General features: G+C 32.1%; 2 protein-coding genes across 2 annotated transcripts in view; both read right to left on the bottom strand.

Annotated features, from left to right (window-relative positions):
* LOC133187253 (CUB and sushi domain-containing protein 3-like) overlaps nt 1-22,019 on the bottom strand; it is a 134,237-nt gene that overhangs the window by 46,296 nt on the left and 65,922 nt on the right. The window lies entirely within an intron of this gene.
* The window catches only part of LOC133186941 (angiopoietin-4-like), a 28,237-nt gene continuing 16,299 nt past the window's right edge, over nt 10,082-22,019 (bottom strand). Inside the window, exons 2-6 of the mRNA XM_061322326.1 lie at nt 17,750-17,892; nt 17,256-17,352; nt 13,065-13,141; nt 11,739-11,831; nt 10,082-10,213 (exon numbers count right to left, since the gene is read on the bottom strand). Coding sequence (XP_061178310.1) covers nt 10,082-10,213; nt 11,739-11,831; nt 13,065-13,141; nt 17,256-17,352; nt 17,750-17,892 — 542 coding nt within the window. The remainder of the gene's footprint in view (nt 10,214-11,738; nt 11,832-13,064; nt 13,142-17,255; nt 17,353-17,749; nt 17,893-22,019) is intronic.

The raw sequence follows: 22,019 nt of genomic DNA, 5'->3' as shown, positions 1-22,019 counted from the left end.
AATAAAAAAAGAACTTTGACATGTGTGTTCTTGACTCACAAAGTGGACAAATTTTAACATCATGTGTTACCGAAAATTGAATTACATGTACGCTTAGAATATGCTTAATAAAGTTTTGTGATGTTTTATTTGGGGGGGGGGGGAGGGGGGTATTATTTTTTTGATTTCTTGATTCATTTAATCTTAAAATTTCATTAATTTGAAAAAAAAAATAATCAGTTAACTTTTTGGTTTAGCTACCTAAACAATTTTTGCACTCGTACTTAAATACTTATTAGAAAATAATAAAATTGCTTGATCACAGAATTGTACATTTCCGGATTAATTTGTTTGTTTGTTTGTTGTTTAAACGTCCCTCTCGAGAATTTTTCACTCATATGGAGACGTCACCACTTACCGGTGAAGAGCTGCAAATTTTGTCCTATACTCGGCACTTACGGCCATTGAGCAGTGAGGGATCTTTATCGTGCCAGCACCTAATGCGACACGGGACCTCGGTTTATACGGTCTCATCCGAAGGACCGGTCTCCACGTCCCACAGTGGGATCGGATTAATTTAAATTTCACTTTAATCGTTATCATATTTTATCAGATGTAATTTATTTTGGCAATAAATATAATCTTATTTTACGTAAAATTGTTTGAATGATATTGATCATTGAACAAATGCAAATTAATGTGCATAAATTATTGTGTGACCTTTTTGCACTAAAAAGTATCATATTTGGGGTGTAAAATATCTAAATAGGCAATAAAATATTTTCTTGTATCAAGCTTTTTATGACTTAAGTGCTGATCGGTTGGAAGTATCGTTTTGTTTAAAATACTGAAAGAAAAAGTTGGGGTCAGTGATGTAAATTTTGATATATTGGTCAAAATGTGCGATTTTCAGGCCAAAAACAGTGTAAATTTTATCTTGTCTTCCTATATATAATGTTAATTCTTGGCAAAGTTTGTTGAGTGAATGTGTAAAATTTATTCTAAAAATATAAATTGAGACCTATAGTTAATATTCCTAGCATATCTTAACGGAAAATATTCTTTAAGTAAAAATATGTGGAGCTAGAGTTCTAAGACATTGAATTTAACAAATGTGGAGATTTGAAGAATTTTCGTCTTAATATCCTTTCACCACAAGAAATAGTCCCTCATAAATCTTGCTTCTTTATGAATTTTTGAGCAGTTTTTTCATGGAATGTTAAATAATTTGCATTGTTCAATTTAAATATGTTATTAAAAAATTGAATTGTAATAAATATTTTTGAAGTGAAAGGCTCTGACTGAACTTTTCTAAAAAAGCTGACGAGTGACATACCTTTTTATGCATATATATATATATATATATATATATATATATATATATATATATATATATATATATATATATATATATATATATATATATATATATATATATATATATATATATATATATATATATATATATATATATATATAAAACATCCCCCCATTTTTCGTTACTATTTAAATTGTATCAACTCTCATCTATATTTTCCCTGTTTATTAGTTGACATCATACTACATGTATGGCCGGCCACCAAAAAATTGATTGCTTCAGACTACTCGGCTGGGTGACGTGGTGGTGTGTTTATTTATTTATAATTTATTTATTTTTTAAAAGATAAAAATAGATATACTAAGTATATATCTATACGGTCATGCAGAGGCCTGCCCATCTCTACTTCACTAAGGAAGTGTTGAGGAGATGGAACAGTGATTTGAGGCTGGAAGCATAAGGTGAACAAATAAGAATTATAACAATTTTTATCACCAATGAACGATTTATCATAATAAGATTAATCAAATATATATAAATATACAAAATACAATATGGATTAGAGGAACTGATATATTTATCGAAATTCTTCTTCACAAAATATAAATAATCATTTCATCGATGACAGAAGATCTCTGTTGACCGATCATGTAGTGATGAAGCCTAGGTATACGGTGCATTCTGTAGTCAGATTTGGTGTAAAATCAATGATCTAGCAAATACCTATATGTAGCAGCACAACTGCCAGACAAAATACGACCCAACGAAAGGTTGTACTTACAAACAATATCATTGTAACGAATATAGAATTTGCAAGAAGCTGTCTTCAAACTGGGTTGTTGTAACATCTTAATTCATTTTCTATTAATTGCTTGAAATATTTGTCAGTAACTTGCCTTGGTTTAAAAATTGATCGTACTCAGGGCATATTCTTGCATATCAAATTAGTTGAAAAACATTAACATCATAACCAGGTGATATACGAATATTACTACATAAATAATGGAATTTGCCGACGGAAAGGCTAAAGGCATCCCGTTAGTCATATAGATTAGTTATTGTGTGGACCCTGAGGTCCACGCAGAAAATATATTAGCGGGCTTAAACCGGATGCCATGGGCTTACGTCAGGCTACGCATGCGCGAGAATGCTAGAGAGTTCGCTTCTAAGACAACTTGCCCTTAAAACAATTCGCCATTAGAATATGCCAATCATTGGCAAACCTTGCTCTAAAATCTGCACATCGTATTTAATATGTATTCTTCAGCGTAACCAAGATCCGAAATTTCTCTTTTATACATATATCCTTATATTCAAACTAAATTCTATGGTACAAGCATTATAAATAAGTAGCAAGAACTTATGTAGATAGCTTAACAGCTTGAACATTTTGAATTAAAAACTTAATTCAACTACTAGATTTCAAAAGATAGTCTTTACCATGTTTACCGGCATTAGTTTTGTGCATCAAGGTTCGCAAAATAATTTGATAGACAGCAATCAAAATATAGCTTGATAAAGGCCTGTAGCAACGTTTTTTCATGTGGGGGAGAGACAAAAACATAAAATCTGCGTACTAAAGATCTGTGCTACACGTGTACCATCTATCTTTCCAATGGTAGAATCTTCCGTATAAATCTGGTACAGATGTTATGGGTTACCTGTATCGAAATAATCCGACTTTTTTAATGGCAAAACTATAAACCAATCGGGGATAAAATTACCAATCTTGCTATGAAAGTACAATCCCTCAAAGTAGGCAGATCATTATAGAAAAAGTTAACGAAAGGTTAACCTGTGACACCTTTCAGAGTAATCAATGAACTCGTCTATGAGTGCATTGACAGTCGTTGTAACAAGAATAGATATGGGTTACCCCATATCCAAGATATACGACTTTTAATTTACTCCAATTTTCAGTAGAAAAAAAAACTGCACATGTTATGAAACTAGTTTATAGTTCTTCATGTCCGTTGCAAATACTGTCACCAGTCTAAGCGTCACTAGCAAACAGTGCACACACATGTGCTTGCAAGACCGAATAGCCTAGGTCTACATACGTGCGTTGAGATTGTCAGTCGCATCTTCTCAGACCTTCTGACGACCTCGGAAAAATGCATTGTTTTGCCTAGAAGTTAAGATTGCAGGTGCTGTATATAAACCATTATTAAAAAGAGACAGAGAAAAAAACACACACAAAATTAATCTCTTTTGTGTTTTTAAATTGATCGAGTTAATCGATTACCTAGCATCTCTTTAGATAACTCGAGATCCTCTAGTGCCGAGACCCTTTGCTCCAATACAGGGTCTGATCAAGCAGGTTTTGAAAAGGGGGGGGGTTTCTAGGTTACACCTCAGGCACTTTAATTCAAGCCCGTAGCAACGGTTTTCAAAGGGGGCAACCTCCAAAAAGAGTTGACAAGCACAATTAAATAAATAAATCAATAAATAAAAATAACAACCTGTGCAACACACTGAAAAAATTTGTTACGGGGGGGGGGGGGGACTTCGTCTAACCTTTCGGTACATTTTGATATCTTTTACATGTTTTGATTTTCCATATCTTAAACCTTCTCGCAACAGTGCGGGGGAGATTCCAATTAATTGCAAATCAAAATTTACATATTAAAATTATAACAAAAGATTATTTTTTTAAGAAAAAGTGAACCCCTCCTTCCCTCCCCCACATACTACTAGGACATTTTGAACCTTTCTCTTCATTGATTAAAATATCCCCATAATATAAGGAGATAAATATTCTCTTATGCATACCCACTTTCATGACTTCAAATGCATACTTCTTAGAGTTAGTTACTTTAGAAGATGGTCCAAAATGGCATAGCCGTACGTTCGCCGGAATCTTCCGATGATATCAAAGTGAGATCTTTCATGTTACGTGTGGGGTCGAGGCCCGGGGTCGGGGTTGTGAAGGTACACGGAGGAAACCAATAAGCAAAACTCTTTCTAGAGAGCAGAAAGGGCAGAGATTGAAGTACTTATTTTAATGAAAATACTAGACGTAAAAGTTTCTATATATCACATAAAAATCATTCTCTCTCTCTTTCTTCCTCTTTCTGCAAAAAGTAAAAGGCGTTCCAACACCCGGACCCTCCTCTCTGGATCTCTTTTAATTCTGTTGTTAATTTTAAAGGATACATTACAATTGTGATAGATACCTAGATAAACATTTCATATATTCATATCATTACAAGGTCATTACAGCCTAATTAAGCAGACCTAATTAATGATGAGAATTACAAGATACATGTAAAGACAATTAAATTTAATTACACCTGTGTAAAATCACTAAATCTAGAAATTTTCTGTGAATTTCGTTTAGAACACATGCATATGGTCCACGTATTGCAGTCCATTTTTAAAGGACAGCAACTTGTTTGTTAACCATTACCCACTTGCATATGGTCCACGTATTGCAGTCCTTTTTTTTAAAGGACAGCAACTTGTTTGTTAACCATTATCCACTAGTTACTGATTGGCAGATTCCCTTTTTGAACAGTTTTTTGGAGACAGAATCCATTTTGTACATTCAGACGAATCTGCGATACACCGTCTGCTATGCAGACAGACAAAGAGTGTATCAAAGACACATTTTTGTTTTAAGTGATCAAAGTTATACCAGGGTGTCCCAGAATATATGATACCATTTCAAGATTCTGTAAAACCTAATGTAATGAATACTGGATTACAACAAATGCATTATAAACATTGCATATACTGTCCAATTTTATTCACATAATTTAACAGTCATTAAAAAGAAAACAACAAAATGGGTTCATTTTTGAAAATTGCTATGGTTTTCAAATGATGTCCTCTAAATGACGTTCTATCTGTGTAATGATAATGCCAAGTCATTGCACAAAATTCCTTAACTTGAGACAACAGTGCCTGTCTTGGTAATAACTTCTGGATTTTCATCAGAGGTAAACCTTTTGTATATGTTAAGGATTTCGGTTTGCGTTAAGCAGCAATAACTTAAGAATAGGATTGATAATTACAGTTTCAAAATGAGGGTAGCTTGCTCTTTTGATAATCCATTTTGATTGAAATTGCAGTTTTTTTTTCAAAAGTTTGATGTAGATTTGATACGTTGCCAATTCACAAGTGTGAGAATTTTTTGAAATATTTTATTGCTAAAACATTTTACTTATTCAAATATTTATAGAGGCATATATCAAAGAAATTTGCCAAGGGATGTGTTTGTGGCAGGTATTTCAAATGGTATCATATATTTTGGGACACCCTGTAATTAGTTTTAATTTTTTCTCTTCATCTACTTTGATGGAACTGTCAGGTTACTATGATTATATTGACAACTAGAAGTATCCTCGTTACTTAAGGCTTCTAGAACATAATTGTCTTTTTTCTTCCCTCTGGTACTAAAATTAATTTGTTTTAGTATCAGAAATATTTCCACAGATAACATTTAGTATATCATAATTGATTTTTCCTTGCCTGTATCGCATAAGATATTCAAAATTTTCTTGATTTTTTCAGAAAATTTTGTGAGTTTTCTATAGTTATAAATCAAGTTGAAATCAGACATGGTGGTGTCTTTATTTTCCATCAGAAATCCCAACATTTTCTTTAGTTTCCCCCCTTTTTTCTAGCATATTATTTTCAAGATTCAATTTTTCATAAATTTCTAGATTTTTTTTTACAAGACGATCTCTGACTTTAATGCTCCTAGGGTATCTCTGATTGATATTGAGTTTTATTGCCTTTATTCACTTTTGAAGCTTTTTTAATTCCTTCATCGATTTCTAGAGGTTTCTCTTCTTTTATACGTTTGGAAAATATCAAGAACCGCATCTTCCTGTTGCTAGCTGTCGTGGTTAACACATCTCAGTTATGATCTTCATGGTCAGATCTATCACATTGACAACAAATAAATTCATCACAGTCCTCACAAAACATACTGAGTAACATCTCATGTTTATCGCAGTTTGGAACGTGCTCCTAATCAGAGATCTTGGAAGAGCTTGTAAGTTCATTTGTTGCCATTTTCTATCTAGCAAAGTACAGCTGAGGATAACGTTAACTAATGTTGTATCTCGTATTAAACATTCAAATGGATTGATTGATTGGTTGGTTGGTTGAATGTTGCTTAACGTCCCATTCGAGATTTTTTCACTCATACAGGGGTGATCAAAATTTTGGCGAAGAAATTCAATTACTTCTATAAAAGAAATGAAATTAGGTTTCAATGTTCATTATTTTTTAAAGTAGTCCTCTCCAATTTAAATGCACATCTGCCACCTATCTGTCCATGCACGAATCATGTGATACAGGTGGTCACGTGACGTGCTCCGAAGCGTTCTGTTCATAGAGGCTAAAAGATTTTTCCGAGTTTTATATTTCTTACCATGTAAGTTATTTATTATAACAAGAACAGTCCATTTGTCAAAAATGACCAAATCCTGGCAATAAGATGGATGGATAAGGATATCCTTTCCCAGAATGAGCATGGTGACCATCACAACCCGAGTCCTCTGTCTAGGGAGCGTTGCTTATCCATAAAGTATGTGGATAAAGTATGGACGCCTTCTTTTTATCATATCTGATATGTTTAAAGTCTAAAGTAAAAGATATTTTAGGGATTTAATAATTATATTATTGTTAAAATATTCAAGTACGAGTATTTTTCTAATTGTAACTTGGCGGTCTTTCAAAACAAATTGCTAAACTAATGACACATCTCTTCTCCAGCTTGCTTTCACTGGCCAACAGAACAAACATCCTTCACGAAAAGAACCAATCCAATTAATGATTGAACTCCTGGCAAGTCTTCTGTCTTCATAAACTTTGTACAGATTATTATATATTACGTCAAAGGAATTTTCAAGATACAAATTAAACTTAACAGCCATTCGTTGCTCGAGTACGACTGAGTCACACATTTTTTGTCACAAGTAACCTACCTATTGACGTCATTTTTACATTATGACGTCACAAACATGGAACAAAACATTACATACATCTACTATTTATAGAACACATGTAGGACTATATGTGTGCCAAATTTCATTCTGATCTGAATTGTGGTTTTGTTAATATAGAGATAGTTCACAAACGTGTCGATCACCTCGTATAGAGACGTCACCATTTACCGGTGAAGGGCTTTACTCAGCTCTCAGGGCCATTGAGCAGTGAGGGATCTTTATCGTGTCTGTCGTGACACGAGGCCTCGGTTTTTAAGGTCTCATCCGAAGGACCCGCAACTTTCTTTTCAAAGTGCCGAGCGCTTGGAACATTCAAATGGAAAATGTGAATATAACAAACAGTGATCAATCTCAAACTGATAAAATCAGATGACATTGCATATCACACCTGCTAATCCTTTACTTTTTGTTCACAATTATGCCGTGTCTTAAGTTTTATAAATACAAATGATCCACAAAATAATCCAAACTGTCACTGATATTTAACGAGGAACGCAAATTGAATCTTTAAGCTTTTGGGGAAAAAATTAATTCAGATATTTAAAAAACCCCCTTTACTTAAAATGCACTTGAAATGCATCTCAACTTTTTTGACATCCAAAAAATAAAAAAAAAGGTGAAGATATGAACAGTGTGCAAAGAAAAAAAATAAAAACAGTACAAATCTGTGAATAATTAAGGCATAAAATATGGACATCTGGAAATCCCGTAGGTGATCAGGATCCGGTTGCACGAACGTTAGTTAAATTTAACTGGCCGTTAACTTTGCGTTAACGTGACATTAAATTTAACGGCGAGTTAAACCGGTTGCACAAAAGTTAACTTACAATTAAAGCCTAATTAATTTTCTGATTTAACTAACAGATTTAACTGAGGTTACCTAGGTACATTAAATATTTAATTAAGCATTAAAATCAAAATCGCGGACTTGTTATCATTTCAAAACTTGTTTGCATGGAAGGAAGAACTTATACAGAGATGATAGAAATGTCTGACTTGAGCAACATGCAAATTTATTCCCGATTTCCATTTAGGCAAGATTGTATTATACATGTATATATTGCGGATATATGTTGCGATAAATATCGCAAATCTTAATCTTAATTAATTAATCTGCAAAGAACAACAAGACGAAATCATTCCATATGGATGGAGATGTAGGTACTTTTTTTTTTATCCGATTATGCATGCAATAAATGTTATTATATTTTATCAAAATGATCATCATTTTAAAAAAATCTTAACCTCAGACAAGTTACAGAAAAGTAGGTTAATCGTTCAATTCAAACTTAAGGCATGTAAAACGGGGAGGGGGGAGGGTTGTTCCTGTCACTTTTTAAGAGATTTTTTAAAAAAATTATTATCAATTTCTCTCCCAAAAATCAATGCCTCATGTTAGAACTTAATACTGAATACATACTTTGTAATTGCATTGTTTACACTGCATGTAAAATGACTATCTTTCAACGTAAGAATTCATATTTGAAGTAATTATCTTTAATAATACATTAAATATATTTTACCAATATAATATTAATATTTAAAGTACATGTAAATAACCTTAGCAAATTTAAAATATTTATGAATTGACGTCATTTTGATTATGACGTCAGAAATATTTCACTATAGGTAAGGGAAATGCGCGTGTAGAACGATTTTAACAGATAGTTAACTATAAGACATCAATTAAATGTGAGTTAGGTAATTTATTTTTAATAGACTTTTGAACAACAACTTTTTAACTGACAGTTATGTAACTCGTCGTTAAAAATTTAACAGTTAGTTACGACACTAACTGGAAGTTAATTTAACTAACGTTCGTGCAACCGGATCTAGTTGTAAAGGAGGAGTAAACATCTCTTGTTGATCGGTCACAGCCTGTGCATTGATTAGACTGAGGGATTAATCCGTAGTCAAAGTACAAAATATGGTTACAGCTTATTGAAGCCCCTAAGTTGATAAGAAAATTAAATCAATTAAAGTTGTCAAACATTTCAATTTAAAACTTAAATGATGGTTGCTTTAAAACCAGCTTTGATTCCGTTTTAGAGCATAATCGTAGGCCACAAGAAGGTGGCAAATAAGACAATTTTTCCACATGTTATTAATTTTTATGGAATTTTATCACATTTGAAATACTGTTAACTTCTGGAAATACATGAACATCCTTGTCTATCTGTGATTTTCAAACAGAAGATGTACAATGTACATACACAAGGTGTATGAAATTTGTAAATTTGTTAGATAGGCTAGGGTGTGTGCTGTAGCAAAATGATCTACAATACTGATGAAAATTTGAATAAGAATGAGTAAAGTCAAAAAAATTGGAACCTTTCAAAGACCTTTATTTATGATATCACTAAAAAGTAATGCTCATTTTGAAACAGAAATAACAACGAATGTTTAAATATTAAACTTTTATTCCACTCCAAAAGACGCCCCAAAGCAGAACTCAGAAAGGGGTCCTAGTATATCATTATCAATGGAAAAAAGTTAAGGACTACATGTAACAACTGGTTTGAAATATACCAGTCAAAAAACAACAGAATGATGGAGTGTAATTGTAAACAAGATCATTATACCGACCTTTTAAGTAATGAAATGCGTATTTTAGCGAGGTTATGGAAAACCTTATAACATCAAGTTATTTGTCAGTAGCCTGGCTAGATTTTAAAAATTGATCATACTCAAAGTTTGCTTTTGAATATCGAATAAGTTGGGAGACATGAACCTTATTTGCAGGGAATTGTGAAATTCTACTACATGCATTATGAAAAAGGTAAAAATATTGGATAGTCGTTTATCTCGAAAAATTTACAAACAATTACAGGGCAAAACACAAGTATCCGGAAAGTTTAGAGGTTGGGGCAGCTGCTAAACCATCCCCAGTCACATCTTTGTAGATCAGAACCAGCTCTTCTTCGTCAAAAAGGCAATAAAGATCACACTTCCAATTCTGTCCAACGTAGAGAGATTTCAGTTCATCAGCAGTTTAAAAAACTACTAGTTAACCCGGAACTGTCTTTCATATTAACAAAACAGAGGTCAATGTTGTTCAGCTTGATTTTGATTGAACCGGTGAATACTCTAGTCCAACCACCTTTTTAATTCACATTCATTGCAATAAGCTTTAAAGGAGAGTAAATACATTCTGTGTCTAAAATTATGTTGCAGAAACAAAGAAATTATTTCTGAATTTAGATACAGCTATAAAGATGGCTATATTTACAAGGCAGGTATTTCCTTATTTGTACAAAATACATTACCTTTAAATTTTTGCATATTTATGCATATTTTTCAAACTTTGCTACCGCTTAGCGACATGCTGATGGGCTATTTTTGACTCATTGCTCCTGTATGAATTCCGGTTATGGCCTTCATATTGTATCGAAGCAAGAGACAAGAAAGCAACGCCATAAATCAGATTTTTTTTTACAATGCTCGGATCTATAGTTCACATAGTAAAGGTAATGATTTGCCGAAAACTTAATAAAACATTTCTTGTTGAGAGGAGGTTGGGGAATGGGCCCGAGGGGTGTGTGTGTTTTGTACGTGTAGCTTACATGTTTTTATATTTCCAGGGAGCAGAATTAATTTAAAAACTTCTAGGGCTTTCAACCCGACGATGGATTATCAATTACAAGTTACTTTCATTCATATGAAATTAAAGACAGGATGTAAAAGGTGAAGGTAACGAAAAAATTAGCAAATATAACTTATCTTTGGGTCGTAATTTGACTGACTTGTTTCATACCAATTGTTATGCCTTTGTTTTTATACTGAATTTTACTACGGAATATTCAGTCTACTTAATCAATACATAAGGATAACTGAGGGAAAGACTGGTCGACATGGGATGCATACTCCTCCTAGGCACCTGATCCCACCTCTGGATTTTCCAGGGGTCCTTGGTTATGCCTTCTTCACAGTTTTGTATTTTTTATAGATTTTTTTAGATGGATCACTGTTATCTTCACCCATTCATTCCCCCGGATATTGAAGAGTCCCTTTCCGTCTTTGATTCTTCTTCTTCAAATTAATTCGCAATTTAACATTTTTTAGTCATTTTTTTTTTATTTCTTAGTAATCAAAAATTGTTCAACACATATTTGCACTATGCTGTGTAAGCAAATTAAGCTTGACTATAATAGTAAGCGATTATATATGAGAGGTAGACATTATATTTATACTTTTGTTTTAAGAAGCAAAATGAACGCTTTTAAAATGTAAATGTACTAATATACAAAACAGGTATACATGTATTATGCATATCTAGCCTTGTCTATTTTAAATGAAAATTAATGCCAGAAATTTAAGACATCGACTTTTTTCTACATACAATATTATAACCCTTTCAAATTCGTTTATGTAATATATCCAAACAGATCACCGTGCAGTTTGGTGAATATATTTTTTTTATTTTGACCTAATCATCATTTTAGAAGTTTTCACGATTTCACAATTTCGTCCCCAAAACATACCCTTACAGTTATTATTATTGAGAGTGTTGACGACTCCGTTGAGAGCTGAAACTCCACAGTTACTGTACCACCATCCTCCAGTTCGATACGAAACTGCACAGTAATAAGCATGCTTGTCATTATCACGATCCTTGTTGTAAAATACATACTATTCAAATCCTCAGATTGTATCATCATGTCCCCTAAAACAATTTTATTTGTAGAATAATTTATTTTAACTGTTAAAAATGCAGTAATTTTTTCCTGATATTCTTGTTATTTATTTAACTCAAGCTAAAGTATCCTTATCTATGCATATTGGTAATATTTTTTAAGCCCCGCTCACGCCGAAAAAAAAATTATTCTGCAAAGTAATTTAGAAACGTTTCTTTTTATTTTGTAATTTTTACCTTTCCTCAGCTTGAAAAGGTTTTTTTTATTAGATATTCTTATACTGAGTATACTATAGACATTTAATAACAACGGTTAAAATAATTCTTTAGTAATGAATGCATAAAACATTTGTTTATGTCAATGTGAAAAGAAATCTGTCTACTGTTCATAATTTTAAACTTTAAAAAACTACGTAATATATATATTGTATTTTACGTTTTATTCACGAGAACCTTTTAAATTGCGCGAGACCTTCTTCTCGCGATATTTTTCATAATATAGTTTATAACTACCAAAAACCTAAATTGTGAAGGAAAATTTTCCCACATAAAAGTACCAAGTACCTATTAAACAAAACTTCGATGATCTACAATAACTTTTGATAAAATATAAAATGATAAGTGCAGTTATATTGATAAAGACAAATGGTATTTTGTGAAAAACAAAATTTAAACATACCTGTCAGACTTGATAAAACAACCATGAAATATATATCTATTATGCCTTATGCTTACTGCACGTATTTTTCAAAAAAGATGTATTACATGTTTTTATTCATTTGGACTGGGAGAAATTAAACTGTTATGAATATAAATATTTTTGCAGTCTGGGTTGACTTCTGTCAAACAAGTTTTAAAATGATGTACGAAATGATGTTTCTCGTATAAGAAGACCATCTGAGATTTTAACAAGTTTTCAATAAGATGTAGACAAAAAGGAAATGATAAATTATTGTTTTTTAAATTTGTGTTCCATAGTGATCATGAAATTATTTACGGAAAAATTTTCCTCCTAAAAATTAAGAAATCTACAGAATGTACTTTTGAAAATAAGATTAATATCTTTTAAAAAATGAAACGATGTCATTCAAGATGACCTACAAGTATGCAACATTTTAGTTACCTGCATTTCCACTTTATCCAGCTATAGACAGTTGGAATTTGTCTTTCTCACTTCCAATTGAGAAGTTTGTAGGTCTATCCATAGTTCTTGCTTTCTGCTATCGGTAAGATCATGAATTGCGGCATTTCCTACGAGAATGTTAAAACCATTGTTTTAACCTTTTATTTATCTGTTACTATTGATTCATTTTAGTACAAGATATGGGTCATGATTTGGTATGTATGTTTTAAGTGAGAATTTATTGTAAAAAAAATAATGATGATTTTGTTAACCGAAACCCCATAAAGTGTCAACCGTTGTCATTATAGTTAAAAATCAAATTAATTATTAATAGCGATTCTCTGTAACCACTTAAACTTCTTTGCCACGCATGGTCACCGATTTTGATGAAACTTTGCCCATTATTACAACTTGACACCAGAAACATATATCAAATAAAATTTCGTTGCTATGTGTCTTGGTTGCCATGGTAACAGCCAGAAAAGTTGAAAAAATTGAGATTTTCAGCTACTTTAAATCTTTATTAAGCCTTAATAAAGACTAAGAAAAACAAACAAACCATTCTCCCAAAAACATAGCACATTGTTGCCACTAATGCTATAAAGAAACTATTTAGAATTTATCTCTAAGTAAGTGGTAACCATGGGTACATTTGGAATACATTTTAGATGTTGAAAAATGCTGAAAAACACTCTATAGTCACAAATGATAGATGTTACATGATCAAACTCAATCAACAACGTAAGAAGAACAATGAAAAATATTTGACCTCATGTAATTAGGTATTGGCAATATTATTCTAAAAATAACTTTCACGGTTGCCATGGTAACACATTGTCACCATGCAAAATCTGTTGCTATGATTGGGTTAATGCTACTATCGTGAGGAAAAACAATAAAATTCATGACTGGCACATATGCATCCTTAGGACCTTGCAACACCGACAACAAAGAAAAAATTGAGATTAATTGTTACTTTGCGGTGTAACCATGGAAACAACGTACTAGTTGTTTAAAGTGATATTTTTTTTGCTGCTTTAGGAATTTACTAACCTTTTAATCAAGAAAATATTATTTGAATCACCTTGAATAGTACTTATCTCGTAGAACTAAAGTTGAATATCATGTATTGATAAAGGTTGTTGAAAAATACAATACTGTTGCTATGGTTACCAAGAAGAGAAAATGTTCGATTGTGTTAATTTTTTTGTCAATATTAGACCCTATGTGCCAGCTTATTGCATCCAGTTAGAGATTGGGTGATAGTCAAAATTGAAAGTCAGGTTAGTTGTTCACATATATCAATCATTAAAGTTTTGGGAATCTACATACAACGGTACGTATCCAAGGAAACAGGGTATTTTTCAGATTTTTATGCATGTTTTTTTCGCCTTATTTCCATAGCAACGCACTATTTAAAGAATTGAATTTGAATTTTTTGAAATATGAAAATTAGGGTCACACCAAGGCCTTTAAAAATTGATCATCAGTTATATAGAAATATGCTTTTTAAAAAGATAGGATAAGATTAAAACACTAAGACAGTAAATTTAAAATCCCTTCGTGGTATTAAAACCATGGCAACCATTGCCAACCTATAAGAAATATCATATTTTGTCCTTGGTATATGTTACAAGGATCTCTTCTCTATTATTTGCTTGCATTTCAGCCTATAATTGTTTTTATTCTTAAGTGTATGACTTTATAAAATTAAATGAAAAAAATTATTACTCTTGAATACTTTGTTTCCATAGTAACGTATGTTATAGATGATTTACCAAACATGTTTATCATGCATTTAAGACACCAGGCCTTCAACTTTCAGAAACAGTCATTGCCACTTATTTGCTTTGCTACAAACGTTAACTGTGGGACTCTGAAGATGTTGAAAAATGCCATTTTTCAAACTTTAGGACATGTTGCTATGGTAACCATGACACGTAGCAACCAATGTTTGCCTGATTTGAGTTTACGGTATCAAAGACTTTTATCATAGAGAGTTTGGAGAAATTCTGAGACTATGCGTGCCACAGCTCCTATATAAAAGTTCAAGTCATTACAGAGAATGGCTCTTAAATCCTCCATTTTAAGCAGCATGTACCCTGGTAATGCTTATTTCATTAATGTGAATAGATGATCCAAATAGATAGAAGTATATATGCAATGGCAATAATTTTACTTAAGGAGGAATGCCACACCAGAATTTTACTTAATAGATCTTTAAGACATCTCTTGTAAACTAGCATTGAAAGACCGATATAAACTTTTCATTATTTTATACATTTTTTGCAATTTTTTCGGAAAAAGTGAAAAAGAATGTTTTATTTGCAACTAAGATGCTTTATGGCTTAAAATGTACTGTGAAAATGCATAATATGAATATCTAATAAAATATGTAAAGAAAGGCTGGATAGACCTTTTAATTTTTGAAATAAACAATCATTTATTAAAATAAAACACATTATTTGTGAATATTATTTAAACCTATGGATAAAATCTTCATAAAACTAGTCACAACTAGGGAGAATATGTTATTCAATCATATTTTAAAAAGAAATTGAAATGAAACTAATAAATCTTAAGGAAAATAATTATTTTAATATTTGGACCTATCACGATCAATATTAAACTGATCCCGATGAAAATACATATAAAATATTTCCATTTCTAATTGTTTTCTCTGTGATAATGCTTTGAAAGTTAAGTGAGTTGATTTCTTGATAATTCAATCGGAATGTTAATTTCGCCAGGTGAAAAGTCAGGAGCCTTATATGCACGTCAAAGTCGTGTGGCTGTGTTTTGTGTCTGACGTCAGTGGCCAGGGACTATTGAAATTAGCATGTGAAGCCTCGTGTACTTAAAATCTATTAGACATTTTAAAAAAAAGAAATATTTAATTTAATTATATTAACAATTAATTTCACATATAAATGTGAATATAAGAAATCACTGTTTAGTTTGTTGGGTATGCTTCGCCCGTTATGCAAATTATCCCACGTTTCCATCTATCGTTGATGCCCTGGCATACCAACAAAGTGGAGAGTGGTTCCTTAAATAAATAAAATAATAATTTATTGCCTTCTTTACGTATTTACCATTTAGAACTCTATTTAATTGTCAAGGTCAATTACTTTTAACCCGTATTACACCTAAACAAACTAGTATTATCTATTTCCAATTATAATGAAATTCCGGTTGTGATCAGTTTAATTTCGATCGAGATTGGCTAAAATTAAAAAAAAAAATCAATTTCTCTAAAATTTCGCTATATTAATTCAATTTTGTTAAATATGATTGTCAAACACGTTCTTTGTAGCTGTTACTTTTTTTTTTTAGAATTATATTATCCATAGTTTTAAAAATATTCACAAATAATGTGTCTTATTTTCATTAATAATTTTTAGTTAAAAAATTAAAATGTCTATTTGGCTTTTCTTTACATATATTATTAGATATTCATATTATGCATTATTAACAGCAAATTTCAAATTCTAAAGCATCTAATTTGCAAACAAAAATCTTTTTTGTTCTCTATGAAAAATTGGAAAAAACAATACTTATAATACAATTAAGAGCTAATATCAGCCTTTGAATGCTGCAACCATAACTAAAAAGGGATGTCTTAAAAGTGCATGAAATAACATTTTGGTGTGGCATTCCTCCTTAAACGTATCATGTTTTATTACATTTTCAACAGTGAAATACTGTGATTTATTTATTGAATAAGTGATATTCTCTCACAGTGTGAAAGGATACCAAAATGATATTCTCTCACAGTGTGAAGGGATATGAAAGTAAATAAAAAATAATTTCTGGCCTGTCATAAGATAGAGCTAGTAACTAAGCATCTTGATTGAGCTAAAACAGCAATTTTCTTCCCAAATATGTTGCTAAAATACATGCTATGTAATGTTTTCAATCACACAGCTGCTAAGCTATGACGTCTCAACCGCTCAACTATGACTTCAAGCATATGACACTGTGTTAAGAAAAGACAGAGGCAAAGGGAAAATCAAAGAAAATGTAGTAAACAGAAAATTCAATGTTTTGTAGATGAATTTGGAATTTATTTCACTCGTGAAACAGAATTTTTTTGATTTTCACGCGTGCTTCGCACGCGTGAAAATATCAAAAAAATCCTGTCCCACTCCTGAAACAAATTCCAAATTCATCTACAAAACATTGAATATCCTCTATAAATCACATGCAACCGTACTAATGTATAAATTGAATTCATCTTACCTAACCAGTATTCCTCACTTGCTTCCCCAAAGCCTTCCTTGTAATCTTTCCATTCCCTCTCAAAATCTGTTGATCCATCAAATCTTGTCTGTATCACCTGAAATACATCTATTGATATATTTCTAAATTGTTATCATAGAAACCAAAAGACACCTTTGACAAGAAAATGAAAGCTTTGTTTGAGTAACTGCTTATCCATTTATTTCAATTTAGGATTAAAAAAAAGGATTTCAAATTTTTTAACCCCCAAAAATATAACAAAGTGTCTGATTTACTTTGAAAACGAATACTAGTATATTTGCTCTCGATGCAGTATGTTATGAATGCGTGATACATTGATTGATTATTAAAATCATTCTCTAACATACTATCAGAAACAAAATAAATATGAACAAATTGTTATACTAAGATGTTGTGCATTGTAATGAATACTATTTCGGTCTCATGCATATATCTGTTATCAAAGAATGTTTCTATTTATAGAACAAGTATACCGTCCATCCTCCGCCATTGGTCGTCATGTCACAGAAAACCCTTCGTGGTGTGTTACATCCAAGATAAATTGTATATACTCCGTTCTGGTTCATCAGACTTTTGTTCTGCTTGAGAATCTCATGACAATCTCTGTATCTTTTGTCTAATTAAATTGCAAAAAATGTTGGGCTTTTCAGTTTGTTAAGAGCATTTGTCATTAGTTATTTCAACTTTTAAAAGGTAATTCCTCTTTTAAACATTATTATTCCAAATTTAAAGTGGACAATTACAGCTTTAAAGTTGGTAACTACAGCCTCAAAGTTGGTAACTCCAATTTTAAAGTTTGTTTGTTTGTTTGGTGTTTAACGTCCCTTTCGAGAATTTTTCACTCATATGGAGAAGCCTTCAAGTTAGTAATTTTAACTTTAATGTTTACATTTCTACCTTAAATCTTGGCTTTTTCAACTTTGATCTTGCCTTTCAAGCTTCAGTTTAAGCTTTCTATGACGTTTTCCTTTCGCTTTTTTCCTTTATTTTAAATTCTTAATTTTAGTAATATTTATTTATATTTTGTCAATTTATTTCCAAGAGATTGGGGAGCAATTCAACTGTGTCAATTTTATTTCCTCGACCTTCCCTATGACTTTACTTATAACCTGGAAATTTAATAGCCTTTATATTTAGTCCCTTACCGGTGAAACCGGAGGGGACTATAGGTTTCCTCTGAGTCTGTCCGTCCGTCCGTCTGTCTGTCTGTCTCTCCCTCTGTCTGTAAGTCTGCCCCACTTGTTTTCCGCACTTTTTTCTAAACAATTGCAGATATTGAGCTGATTTTTGATATGTGAGTGTATCTTGATTAGTTACAGATAATGCAATACTCTCAGGATGCTTGTTCTTTTGGTCAATTTCACAACTTAACATAGACATAGACAAAGTTTTAAGCCAACCAGGAAGTTAGACATGAGAATAGGTATGTAAAAGGTGAAAATAACAACGATCATTCTCATAAATCTACTAAACAAAACAAATAGGACACAGTGCAAAAACACGAGCATCCGGAAACACCAGAGAAGCGTAAGCATCCCCTGCTAACCGGTCAAACCCGCCGTGAGTCCTTCGCATTGATCAGATAAACGGAATATTCTGTAGTCAATTTTTTTTTTTAAAAGGCAATGACCTAACAAGAGAGAGAGAGAGAGAGAGAGAGAGAGAGAGAGAGAATGTAATATGTCCTCATAATCAGGAAGCATCTATGATAACATCTGTTTTTAAAAGAAAAAAAACAGAGACAAGAAATGCTTCAGAATGAACGAGTTTTTTTGTGTCTGAAATCCCATAGCCCCCTTTCTAAGGAGGAAATCTTTAAAATCATATGTGAGTTTTGAATATTTTTGATATTCCCAACAACCAAAATGGATTTGAATTACCATATTTATATTGGATTCGGAAACTTCAAAAATTCCTTACGAACAAAGATACATAGCGGGTTCCAGTAAATGTTCTACCAAGCCTCTTTCTTTACCCCTCACTTAAATATTAACAACATAGGAGAAATTTCAGGAGGACTGTGCAACAATATATCGAGAAGTGGTGTATATCAGATGTGGATACTTAAAAATTCCAAGGAACTTTTTAAAAATTTAAATCACAAAATTTTACCAAAATTAATAACATCAAACCTTACAACTTTTAAACTCTATATACAACTATTCCCCATGATAAAGTAAACTCCAGGCTTTTTGACATCATTGACACTGCTTTTTCAATAAAATTGGAACTCGTTATTTAACTTGCCTTGTCATTGGTCATTGGCAAAATCATTTTGTTTTGTTATAAAACATTCCGATAGTACACACAAGTACTCTGAAGTTGATATTAAAAAGATGATTGAGTTTCTGATTGACAATATCAAGTTGGTTTTTGGAGACCAGGTTTTTCAACAACCTGTTGGAATTCCCATGGGTCCAATTGCGCCCCGTTATTAGGAGATCTTTTTTTTCTGTATACATATGAATCAGAATTTATTCAAAATCTTCTGCATAAGAAAAAGAAATCTCTTGCCTTCGCTTCAACTCGACATTTAGATATATCGACGACGTATTATCAATTAACAATATGAATTTCCATTCATATGTCGACATGATATATCCCAGTGAGTTTGAAATAAAAGATATCAAGGAGTCTGACATATCTATTTCATATTTGGATTTTTTTACTAGAGAAAGACGTTAATGCTAATCCAACAACAAAGCGTTATGATAAACATGATGACTTTAACTTTTCAACTTTTTAAACTTCCCAAAATTATGCAGCAATATACCCTAATCACCTGCATACGGGGTTTATGTCTCTCATTTGATCTGATACGCAAGAGTATGCTCTAGGTACGCAGGTGAGTTAAGGCTAGGTATAGACGTTTCTATGCAAATGAGCTAATAAACGCATAAGAGGTATATTTATTATTCAGAGAAAGTGTTGATTTATTTTCTTATGTACACTTACTACCCACGATATGTTATAGCCAGTACACATTATGACGTCATATTATGTCGTCACTGATCTTACCCACTGGAGGTAATAAAACACATCAACAAAACAGCTTGTCACAAGGAATTACCCTATTTATTTTAACATAAAATTGTATGATGCTAAGAAGAATATTCTATAGATTAACAAAACTACTGCACAAATCCTAGGCATTTTCTCGTTTGATCGGAATTAGAGGAAACTTATACCGGACTGTACATTTTTACCCTTATTCAACTTAAAACTTTTCAAATAGAATTTAAACAACTGAGCTGTTGATGTTTGTACAGCAATACCAGCAAACTTTAGAATATTTTGCTTCTCTTTTGCTTCTAAATATACCTTGTTTCAGCTTAATAAAATAGAGCATGCCCTTGAGCCGAAGCATTTTTGTTGATATCCACTATAATCCTATGTAGTAAAGAACAATGACGTCATAATATGACGTCATAATGTGTACTGGCTATTTCATGTCGTGGGTACTAAGTATGTATTAGACAATAAGTTTCAACCTTCTCTGTATATAAGATATAGTCCTTAGGCATTTTAATAAGATTATTTGCATAGAATTGCCTATACCTAGCCTTAACTCACCTGTGTACGAACAATTTCTAAAACGAGATAGGTTATTGACAAAGAAGTTGATGAAACAAGAGTAACAAGAGTCTATTTAAAGTCATTGTATCGTAAGTTCTATGGTCGATATAATGTCAGCAATACAATCTATCATTTAGTTAAATGCTGACTGACGTTTTTCATACTAATTGTTAGGCCATTTTTTTTTCACACTAAATTGTCTAAGGATTTTCCCGTTATTTACTGATCATGACAAGGAGTACATGGCAGGTGTGACCGCTCGGCAGGGGATGCTCGCTCCTCCATGGCACCTGATCCCACCTCTGATGTTTTTGGAGGTCCGTGTTTGTTCTGTTCCCGATATGTATTGTTTAAACGGACTTTTAGCTTGATTACTGTTCGTTATCTTCATATTTCATATGCAAGTCAAAATTTACAAAACAATTTTTTCTAAAAATAAGATTATTTATTCCATGTTTTAAATTATTTTTCAAAGCAGTATAAGGAGCTTATTCTTACGTCGCGGATTCGAATCGACTGCGGGACGTGGAGACGGGTCCTTCGGATGAGGCCGTATAAACCGAGATCCTGTGTCGCAGTAGGTGTTGGCACGAAAAAGAGTCCTTATTGCTCAATGGCCCTGAGTGCTGAGTAAAGGTATAAATTTACAGCCCTCCACCGCTAAGTGGTGGTGTCTTTACATGAGTGAAAAATTCTTGAGAGAGACGTCAAACAACAAACGAACAAAGAAATAATTCTTCTTTTAAGAATTCAAAGTTAGAAGTTATGAAATAACATTTAACCAGGTTGATCGACATAAGCACCACTTAACAGATTGAATTTATATTGAAGAAATAATTTGCAATTGTAATTTTTGCAGATTTGGCCTTTCCGCAAAATTCCGCAAAAATTGGACAACCGCAGAAAATACCCGTTATACGGTAATGGCGTAACAATAAGTATGAAAAATTTCAGTGACCATTTGACCTTATGTTAGATAGTATTTGCTGATAAGGTCATTGTATCATTGTATCGACCATAGAACTTGTGAAATGATGACTTCAAATGAGACAGTTGATATCCCTAATTCATCAGCCTGTTGGTTAATACCTTCCCTCGTTTAAAAAAAATGATCATACGTAGAGCATGCTCTAAAGATATTTAGTAATGTACTTAATTAAGATAAAA

The sequence above is a fragment of the Saccostrea echinata genome, unplaced genomic scaffold, assembly GCF_033153115.1.
Source record: "Saccostrea echinata isolate AGI-Se365-2 ecotype Australia unplaced genomic scaffold, CSIRO_AGI_Sech_v1 ptg000014l, whole genome shotgun sequence".
Lineage (NCBI taxonomy): Eukaryota > Metazoa > Mollusca > Bivalvia > Ostreida > Ostreidae > Saccostrea > Saccostrea echinata.
Note: the sequence above shows the minus strand (reverse complement) of the source record. Positions and strands in the feature narration are given on the sequence as shown.